The 10,853-nt window shown below is 40.0% G+C and overlaps 2 protein-coding genes across 2 annotated transcripts in view; one reads left to right on the top strand and one right to left on the bottom strand.

Annotated features, from left to right (window-relative positions):
* Positions 1-885: 885 nt before the first annotated feature.
* On the top strand, positions 886-3,743 carry LOC132132987 (enolase-phosphatase E1-like). The gene is made up of 3 exons (XM_059545639.1): positions 886-1,120; positions 3,150-3,259; positions 3,350-3,743. The coding sequence occupies exons 1-3, from the start codon at positions 1,013-1,015 to the stop codon at positions 3,381-3,383; spliced, it is 252 nt and encodes an 83-aa protein (XP_059401622.1). The 5' UTR covers positions 886-1,012; the 3' UTR covers positions 3,384-3,743.
* Positions 3,744-7,012: 3,269 nt separating this feature from the next.
* LOC132132777 (transmembrane protein 150C-like) overlaps positions 7,013-10,853 on the bottom strand; it is a 14,206-nt gene continuing 10,365 nt past the window's right edge. The window contains exons 7-9 of the mRNA XM_059545301.1: positions 8,900-9,027; positions 8,504-8,681; positions 7,013-7,647 (exon numbers count right to left, since the gene is read on the bottom strand). Coding sequence (XP_059401284.1) covers positions 7,439-7,647; positions 8,504-8,681; positions 8,900-9,027 — 515 coding nt within the window. The 3' untranslated portion in view covers positions 7,013-7,438. The remainder of the gene's footprint in view (positions 7,648-8,503; positions 8,682-8,899; positions 9,028-10,853) is intronic.

The following is a 10,853-nucleotide window of genomic DNA, read 5'->3' as shown; positions in this document are numbered from 1 at the left end:
AGAATGTTTTGTCTTAGCCCATTATGTTTATTTCAGCACAATATTTTACTATCTATTAAATAAAATATTTTTTTGTCGTTCATTAAAATAAAAAATAAAATAATTTAAATCACCATTACTGACAGTCGTTCATTTATTCATAGAAAATTTAACAGTGCTAGTTATTACAGCAACATTCAGAATTTGTCTTGGTTTGCGGTTAGGATTTATTTTGCAATAATCACCGACCGACTGTACATTACTGCTAAACTGATTACGCTAAACAGTAAACTTCCCTCTTTGAAATAACAACGACAACAACAACTATATAAATGAAGAAAATATTTGGTATTCCCTTTCGCTCAAGTAAAAGGTGATTTATCGTATGAAGAACTATATTTTGTTTAACCAAATTAAATAAACAAATAGGGGGTTCACAATAAAACAAGTGCACGAATTAATGAATTTCAGGTAAACATTTTATTTAAATATGCGCAAGCTTGCATTTACTTCCTCACTCAGCCCTTTCAGACAGCAGTGTTGCCAGATGACAAATTAATAAATAAATAAAATGCTGAAAAGGCGATATAAGACCTTCATAACATTCTATTGCCTATTACAAATATAGGTGCAGAGTTGTTGTATATGACAATAAATCTTTCCAAATTTAAATAAAAAAAATGAAGTGTAACAGTGTAGCATTACTTACAGTCAATGTTTCGCTGAGACGGGAGGGGGATTTATGACGCATGATCTGGCAACTCCAATGTGTGTTAGCGCAGCACTAGCCTACCTGCTATTATTGATTCATTTGTCAAAAGCTGAGCTTCTCATCTCATATAATCAAACCAAACACAGGACTCTAACCATTGATAGAAATGGCAGCGATTGCATTACCAGAAAACACCAGAGTCTTTCTTCTGGACATTTAAGGGACCAAGTCGCCCATCACGTTTGTCAAGGTAAAGACAGAGATGACAGAAGAACACGGAAATCATATTCATCATGATTCATTTATCGTGACATATCGTGCATGCAGGACATCTTATTCCCCTACATCCTGGAGAATCTGGAGGAATATCTGTCTGCTCACTGGGAGGAGGATGAGTGCAAACAAGACGTGCATCTGCTCAAGAAACAGGTCAAAACCATAGAGTGTCTAGAAACATGGACGTAGTGTCCGTGACGTCACCCGTAGACTGTCTCTGTCGAGAACGAGTCAGTCTGTTGTTCATTATCTGGCTCAACTCGGTGTTCATCTTCAAATTTCTCTTCACTGCAGTTCAGTCAGTGTACTGTTTGAGTAAATTAATTACTCCGGGATATTGGTTTGTTTGAACTCAGAGGGAGTGTCAGCCACATTAAAAAAAGTTAACCGCTTAAGTTAGTGGTTTTCAACCTGTGGTCCGGGTCGCGGTGGTATTGCAGGTGGGCCGCCAATTGCTATTAAAAGAAATAATATTGTTAATATATGTAAAAATGTCTAAGTCATAACATAACATCATTTCATATATATAATTAAATAACAAAAAAAGAAATATTAAACTGTTACTATGCTTCCACTATTTGAGCTCGCTGATTGGTTTAAGAATAAACCATCAATTTATCTGAGATATTTTTGCTGCATATGCTACAGAACAACAAATTCAAACATGCATGAATGGCTGTTGTGTTGCAACAGAATGCAACAGAACAGACTGGGCATATCCATAACTCCAGGTTCACACTCTGTCTGTGATGCGCCTTTTTTTCCGAGCCCATGTTAAACGGATCAGAGCATTCACACTGCACGCGGTAAGAGGCTAGAAATAAAAACGTGCGAAAATAATTAATATCTAACACATGAGCATAGAGAGAGTTGTGAGTGCATTATGTTAATGTGCTTTCGCGTTATATTTATGCGCTCTCGCAGCTTACCGCATACACATACTGTATACACATTGCAAACACCTGAGGCACCGCTACAATTAATGAGCTCTATGAACAATGCATTGCAAAAAAAAAAAAAAGTCCCTGGACACAGGATTTTTTTTTATTTTAATTTTTTTTGCCATAAGTCTATACATTTTGTTACATCTTTACTATAGTGATAATTTTGACTTATGTCTGTTCTAGAGACGTTACAATTTTTTGATAAAGCTCTAATTGGTTTTCTTTTGGAAATATGTTTCAAATTAATCCTAAATGCATTTATGACTGTAAAAGCATATCGGTGTGTGTCACAAATTGCAAAATTGGTCCAATAATTAATTTTTTTCGTCCATATCGCACAGCCCTAGTTCATTCAATAAATACAGTTAACAATCTAGCTTCTGAGTACTTAGTTATTAACCCAACAATAGCGGGGTCAGTTATTTTTTTTTTTGCAGTGGGCCGTACAAACATATGTGTGTGGTTGTGTGGGCCGCGAGCTGAAAAAAGTTGGGAACCACTGGCTTAAGTCATTTGTGGATTAATGCTTATTGGAGACGCGAACCGTTTAAAACGATTCAGTTCGATTTGGTGAACTGGTTCAAAAAGATCCGGTTACATCGAATGATTTGTTCTGAACCGGATATCACTAAACTGCTTTGTTTTGAACTCTCTCACAACAGACCCGGCAGAGAAGACAATGCTGAATAAAGTCGTAGTTTTTGCTATTTTTGGACCAAAATGTATTTCCGATGCTTCACTAAATTCTAACCGACCCTCTGATGTCACATGGACTACTTTGATGATGTTTTTCTTACCTTTCTGGACATGGACAGTATACCGTACACACAGCTTCAATGGAGGGACTGAGAGCTCTCGGACTAGATCTAAAAAATCTTAAACTGTGTTCAGAAAATGAACGGAGGTCTTACGGGTTTGGAACGACATGAGGGTGAGTTATTAATGACATAATTTTGCTATTTGGGTGAACTAACCCTTCAACAAGCACATATCAATGCATCATTCTGCATTAGATCATTCAACTCGACCCAATACCTCAACTACCTTACTAACTATTAATAAGCAACAAATTAGAAGATTGTTCAGAAAAAACTCTTATTTAATAGTGAGTATGTGTTCCCTAATCTAAAGTGTTACCAATTACATTTATTTCTACACAGGTGGAAAGAAAGCCAAGAAACGTTTAAATGAGTTGATGTAGATCTGCAAGTTTAGAATTTTTACATTTATTTTCTCAGTTGTTTGATGGTCACTTCGACACCAACATCAGTGCCAAAGTAGAAAGTAAGAGCGGAGAGGATCGGATGCCAAGCGGAGGAAATCGTGTTCTTAACCGACGTCACACGAGGTGCGTACATGCTTTTCATTGATAAAACATGCTTGTGCCATAATTACTCGAGGGGACCCTGAATGTGTGATGGTCCATCTTCCCTCACAGAGGCAAAGGCAGCAGAGGAAGCTGGGGTGAATGATTCTGTCATCGCTAGACCTGGAAACATGGAGTTAACCGCAGAAGAAAGAAGCCATTATAAGAGTCATCACATCTTTGAGCCAGTTAGAACTGAGCAGAAACGTTTGACAGCACAGAGCCGGGGTTACAGCATCGGATCATAATGAAAAACCAGCGGGTATCATGTGTTGTTATTCCAGGGGACTGAAACGCCAAGCCTCCCAGGTGCTTGTTTATTACACTGAAGCCCATCTTTGAATTATCAATCACTTACATTCTCTTTGAATGTTTTATATGAGGTGTTAATGTGCAGCAGCATATAATTTATGTCTTTAATCCCCACCTGTGCAGTGATATAAACTATGATAACCTGCTAACTAGACACAGGTTTAGTGTGATTGCATGTCATGTCAGTCTTATAAACCTCAGGAGCAAATGTTGGTGTAAAATTTTATTCCAAACAGACACATCGAACAAAGCACTTTTGCAACATTGAGACACACCAGCACCCAAAAACAGACGTCTGTTTTAGTAACAAAATACAGAATTATGACCAATGTTGGAGATGTTTTACAATATATAATATCAAGTAGATAATGCTGCATAAGCTTCTTTTAAGGTTTTGCAGGACAGGCTCAGAATGAAACGCAGTTATATGAACAGAAAACATCTAAGATTCCTTTTTTAGCTGGAATTTCTTTTAGGCATTAAAGTGACAGTTCACCCAAAATTAAAAAAATCTGTCATCATTTACTCAACCTCACATTGTTCCAAACCTGTATGAGTTTCTTTCTTCTGTTGAACACAAAAGAAGTTACTCTGAAGAATGTTGGTAACTAAACAGTTGACGATAGCCTTTGACTTCCATTTTTTTTTCCATACTATGGAAATCAATGGCTACCAGCAACTGGTTCCCAACATTCTTCAAAATATCTTCTTCAAAAATCTTCATAATATCGTTTTTATGTTTAACAAAAGAAAGAAACTATAGGTTTGGAAAAACCTGAGGGTGAGTAAATGATGACATAATTTTTAATTTTTAGGTGAACTGTCCTTTTAAAGGCAGTTTTTCAAACCTGTATGCCATGTTAAGATTCTTCAGAAACTCTTAGATCTTCCACAGGAAAAATGACAGCATATGGATTTGAAGTGACCAAAACTGTTTGTAAATAGTAAGAGAATTTTAATTTAAAGGGATAGTTCACCCAAAAATGAAAATTACCCCATAATTTTCTCACTCTCAAAGCCATCTTAGGTGTATCTGACTTTCTTCCTTCAGACGAATACACTCAGAGTTATATAAAAAAAATCTCCTGGCTCTTCCAAGCTTTATAATGGAAGTGAAAGGGGTATTGAGATTAAATAGTCCAAAAGAAGTCCAATAAATCGCATCATCCATCATAAAAAGTGCCTCACATGGCTCCGGTGGTTGAATAAAGGCCTCCTGTAGTAAGTTGATGCGTATTTGTAAGACAAATATCCATATTTAAAACTTTATAAACTCTAATGTTTTCCGCTAACTGTCATACAATGAGAAGTGATGGACACTGAGGTGCAGCAGAAATAAATTTTTCGCGTAAAAAAAAACAAAGACTTGTAAAGAAAAGTTTTGGAGGATTTCAATATAAGCCAAGAGGAGACTGGTTTTCCTTTGCTAAAGTAAACATATCTGTGGTTCTCTTGACAGTATATTCAGTATATTATATTAGTATATATACAGTATATTATATATATAGTATATTCTCACCAGACCCTATGCGACACATATTTCCTCCATCATCCGCCAGAATGAGCGCACGTGTGACAGTTAGTGGAATCTTGAGATTACGGTTTATAAAATGGTAAATATGGATATTTTTCTTACAAAAACGCATTGATTTGCTTCAGCAGCCCTTTATTCACCCCCTGGAGAAGTGTGAGGCACTTTTTATTATACAACCCGAATTCCGGAAAAGTTGGGACGTTTTTTAAATTTTAATAAAATGAAAACTAAAGGAATTTCAAATCACATGAGCCAATATTTTATTCACAATAGAACATAGATAACGTAGCAAATGTTTAAACTGAGAAATTTTACACTTTTATCCACTTAATTAGCTCATTTAAAATTTAATGCCTGCTACAGGTCTCAAAAAAGTTGGCACGGGGGCAACAAATGGCTAAAAAAGCAAGCAGTTTTGAAAAGATTCAGCTGGGAGAACATCTAGTGATTAATTAAGTTAATTGATATCAGGTCTGTAACATGATTAGCTATAAAAGCTTTGTCTTAGAGAAGCAGAGTCTCTCAGAAGTAAAGATGGGCAGAGGCTCTCCAATCTGTGAAAGACTGCGAAAAAAAATTGTGGAAAACTTTAAAAACAATGTTCCTCAACGTCAAATTGCAAAGGCTTTGCAAATCTCATCATCTACAGTGCATAACATCATCAAAAGATTCAGAGAAACTGGAGAAATCTCTGTGCGTAAGGGACAAGGCCGGAGACCTTTATTGGATGCCCGTGGTCTTCGGCTCTCAGACGACACTGCATCACTCATCGGCATGATTGTGTCAATGACATTACTAAATGGGCCAAGGAATACTTTCAGAAACCACTGTCGGTAAACACAATCCGCCGTGCCATCAGCAGATGCCAACTAAAGCTCTATCATTCAAAAAGGAAGCCATATGTGAACATGGTCCAGAAGCGCCGTCGTGTCCTGTGGACCAAGGCTCATTTAAAATGGACTATTTCAAAGTGGAATAGTGTTTTATGGTCAGACGAGTCCAAATTTGACATTCTTGTTGGAAATCACGGACGCCGTGTCCTCCGGGCTAAAGAGGAGGGAGACCTTCCAGCATGTTATCAGCGTTCAGTTCAAAAGCCAGCATCTCTGATGGGATGGGGGTGCATAAGTGCATACGGTATGGGCAGCTTGCATGTTTTGGAAGGCTCTGTGAATGCTGAAAGGTATATAAAGGTTTTAGAGCAACATATGCTTCCCTCCAAACAACGTCTATTTCAGGGAAGACCTTGTTTATTTCAGCAGGACAATGCAAAACCACATACTGCAGCTATAACAACAGCATGGCTTCGTCGTAGAAGAGTCCGGGTGCTAACCTGGCCTGCCTGCAGTCCAGATCTTTCACCTATAGAGAACATTTGGCGCATCATTAAACGAAAAATAAGTCAAAGACGACCACGAACTCTTCAGCAGCTGGAAATCTATATAAGGCAAGAATGGGACCAAATTCCAACAGCAAAACTCCAGCAACTCATAGCCTCAATGCCCAGACGTCTTCAAACTGTTTTGAAAAGAAAAGGAGATGCTACACCATGGTAAACATGCCCCGTCCCAACTATTTTGAGACCTGTAGCAGAAATCAAAATTGAAATGAGCTCATTTTGTGCATAAAATTGTAAACTTTCTCAGTTTAAACATTTGCTATGTTATCTATGTTCTATTGTGAATAAAATATTGGCTCATGTGATTTGAAAGTCTTTTAGTTTTCATTTTATTAAAATTTAAAAAACGTCCCAACTTTTCCGGAATTTGGGTTGTAGATGGATACACTTTATTGGACTTATTTTAGACTATTGACAAAAAACACCCATTCACTGCCATTATAAAGCTTGGACATTTTTTTTATATAACTCTGATTGTATTCTTCTGAAAGAAGAAAGTCATATACACCTAAGATGGCTTTAGGGTGAGTAAATGAGCATTTAAATGGTAATTTTCATTTTTGGGTGAACTATCCCTTTAATTCAATTGGTGAGGTTTGTAGTGTCCTCTGCATCAAGAAAGCATAGTCCTAATGTTTCTGAAGGATTATCTTGCCAAAAACTGTTCCTGTATTCAGATCGTCCCCTTGAAAGTGTCCTTGTCACATCACTCATCTGACACATAAACATGGAGCACATCACAGTAAATCATTATGTGTTTCATGATTTTGATGCTTTTGCGAAAGCCTATCTAACATTCAGAAGACATACTCGTCCGAAGGTCTTTCTAAAGAGATTACATTCAGCTGACATGCAGGACTGAGAAGTGAGGAGCACTGGAAGGAGTACGAGAGTCCACAGATGCTGAAGAGTGAGACTAGAGCTGGTCAGACTGGTACTCGGAGACCTCGGAGAAGCTTTCAGAGAGGCTGAGTGGAGGATCGTGGTCATCGCTGCAGACGATCTCGAAATGGTAGTGGCGAAACTCAATGGCGAATGTGCCCAGGTACGTCAGGAAGAACATGACCAGAGCCCACTGAGCGCGGGCCGCATGCATGTGCAACCGCTGAGCCATCAGAGCAAAATCTGCCATCTACCGTCAAGGCTGAAATATGGAAAACCAATCAAAGCAGAAGAAGATTTTCAAAGAACAAGCAGGGCTGGGTGATGCATCACATACTGTGCATTTACAATTAATTATCTGTATTGTTAACTACAATAATAGTTTAAACCAGCCTGAGGTGCTTAGCTTGTTTGTTAAGATAGTTTTAGAGGGGTTTTCGGTGTCTGCGAAGAGACAAGATGGCTGATTATTACCAATAGGATACCAACTAATCTTTTCTAAAAGTAAAGGTAAATATTGATTTTTATTTCTTTGTATTGTTTATATTGCCTTTGTATATGGAAGCATGTTTTAATGATATTTTAATGTAATCTTGAATAACACACTACAGTTCAAATTATAATCAAGTACTTGTATGTGCTTTAGTCAACCCATCAAAATTAGTGTACTACTTTAAAGCATGACATAAGATAATTAATAATAATTTAAAATGTACTTTAAATTAAAATGTTTAATTTGGCATTATTAAAAGTAAACTCTTTTAACGTGTTTTTATAAATGAAGGTTACTTGTAATGCTTTATTCAAATGATCAAAAGTCTTTTTCTAAATTTAAGTTTATCACATAATTTTGGATCGTTTTGACAACAGTGGGTTTTGTTTAAGCAACGTATTTAGATATTTCAGAGGAAGATATATAATGCATATCATCTGAAATCTAGATATTCTGGTGTCATCACCCAGCCCTATAATTTGCTTGCAGCTGAAAATACTAGAGTTCATCCTCACGATAAGAATTTTTTTCTGCACAGTCAACAAAGGCAGTGCTTGCATATATTGTTTTAGTTAAGTGAGCTTACGGTGGAAGGAAGGAGGATACAAAGCAACATGCAGGAAGTCACCGCCCCGGACAACAGGAAGCGAGGGATTCCAGCTCGCCTGCCTTCATTCCTCAGGTTGACCTTTAGGGTCATGAAAGACTGGACCCAGCAGAATAGTGTTCCTAGGCCAAATGTCATGGACGTGCCAATATTATGCAGCTCCTCGTCATTGGACAGCTTGATCAATAAATATGTTCACAAAACAAATTAGGTGTTAAGATTAAAATAAATCTCTAAAAAATGATGAAAAGTGAAACATTAAAAAAAAACTTATTTGAATTTGTAGAAATGTTTCATCTAGGCATGAAAGAATATCTTTCTGTTAATACGTTACAAAAAGAAAAAGCCAAAATAATTTATTTTGCAAACACAACATCGAACCACTTAAGTCATACCTGGAAATTCCCAACTAAAGTCATACCAAAGCAGGACAGAGACAAAGCCACCAGACTGCCGATGTTGAGCCAGGGTTTATGCACCCTTGGCTTCAGCTGCAGATATCGCAGCACTCCCAGAATAAAGCCTACAGCCCAAGAGACCGTAATCATTTCTACATTCAGTTCTGCTGTGTACCAAACACATGACGTTGACAGGAATAGTTCACCCAAAAATTGTCAGGAGAAAGCAGGCTGGATTCAGGTGCGGGTAAACTCAAGGCTTTATTCACAAAGCGGAGACAGAGAAGAAAGAGTCACGCTCCACAGGTTTCACTCGCAGTGACAGGATGAACAGCAGATGAGTCACGTTTCACAGGATTCACTCGTAGTGACAGGATGAACAGCAGATGAGTCACGTTTCACAGGATTCACTCGTAGTGACAGGATGAACAGCAGATGAGTCACGTTTCACAGGATTCACTCGTAGTGAAAGGATGAACAGCTGAAGCTACTAGGAGCTCTGGGCTTGTAATAACTAGAGCAGAGAAATAAGCCAAACACACTGGAGCCTGAGGACAAGACACGACAGGGTGAGTACAAAGAACTGCTAGATGATCGGAGCTATTGGAACGAATAACAACAGTCTGACAATAGACAGAGAAACACAGGGAATAATAAAGGGGAAAAAATTAGAAGGACATAGAGAACAGGTGGCGAGCAATTATGGTTAACAACGGGGAACAAGGGAGGCGGGGAAAACACAAACAGGCAGACGTGGTGAGCTGTCACCATCCCAACACACACACCCACACCAAAAAGACAGGTGATTAGCCCCGAGACCCGACAGTACCCCCCCTCCCAGGAGCGTCACCTGGCGCTCTAGGAAGGGGCCTACCTCGATGCCGCCGGAAGTCCTCAATCAACGAGCGGTCCAGAATGTCCCGGGACGGCACCCAACACCTCTCCTCTGGACCATACCCCTCCCAGTCCACAAGATACTGAAACCCCCTGCCGCGGCGCCGCTCATCGAGTAATCTCTTAACCGTATAGGTAGGAGATCCATCCACAAGACGAGGGGGTGGGGGGGTGGGGCGACTGCAAGCAGGATTAAGGGGGGAAGAGAACACAGGCTTGACCCTGGAAACATGAAACACCGGGTGAACCCGACCAAGAGTAGGAGGGAGCTTGAGCCTGATCGCCACCGGACTAACCACCTTGGTGATGCGGAAAGGCCCAATGAATCTGGGTGCCAGCTTACGAGAAGGCGCCCGGAGAGGCAGATCCTTGGTAGAGAGCCAAACCCGTTGACCACACACATAGGTAGGAGGAGAGGACCGGCGACGATCAGCTGCAGCCTTGGTTCTGTCAGAGGCTTGGACCAAAATCCTCCTGACTCTCTCCCAGGTGCGACGGCAGCGCTGGACGAAAGCCAGGGCGGATGGAACCGCTGCGTCGGGTTCCTGTGATAGGAACAGAGGTGGATTATAACCAACAGCACACTCAAAAGGGGACATACCAGACGCGGCCGCAGGAAGGGTGTTATGGGCGTATTCTGCCCAGGAGAGCTGCTGACACCAGGAACTCGGATTGTTGGATGCTAGACAGCGGAGCATTCTTCCTAGATCCTGGTTGGCCCGCTCACACTGCCCATTGGTCTGAGGATGAAAACCAGATGACAGACTAGCAGAGGCCCCAATCTGTCTACAAAATTCCCTCCAGAACCGGGAGACGAACTGGGGACCCCTATCAGAAACCACATCCACCGGTAACCCGTGGAGACGGAAGACGTGATCCACCACCAGTTGGGCGGTCTCCCGGGCGGAGGGTAGCTTGGGCAGGGGAATAAAATGAACCGCTTTGGAAAAGCGATCCACCACCGTGAGAATTACAGTGTTTCCCTTCGACGGAGGAAGCCCAGAGACGAAATCAAGGGCAATGTGTGACCAAGGACGGGAAGGGATAGGGAGAGGAT

The sequence above is a fragment of the Carassius carassius genome, chromosome 49 (assembly GCF_963082965.1).
Source record: "Carassius carassius chromosome 49, fCarCar2.1, whole genome shotgun sequence".
Lineage (NCBI taxonomy): Eukaryota > Metazoa > Chordata > Actinopteri > Cypriniformes > Cyprinidae > Carassius > Carassius carassius.
This window is presented reverse-complemented; position numbering and strand designations above follow the sequence as displayed.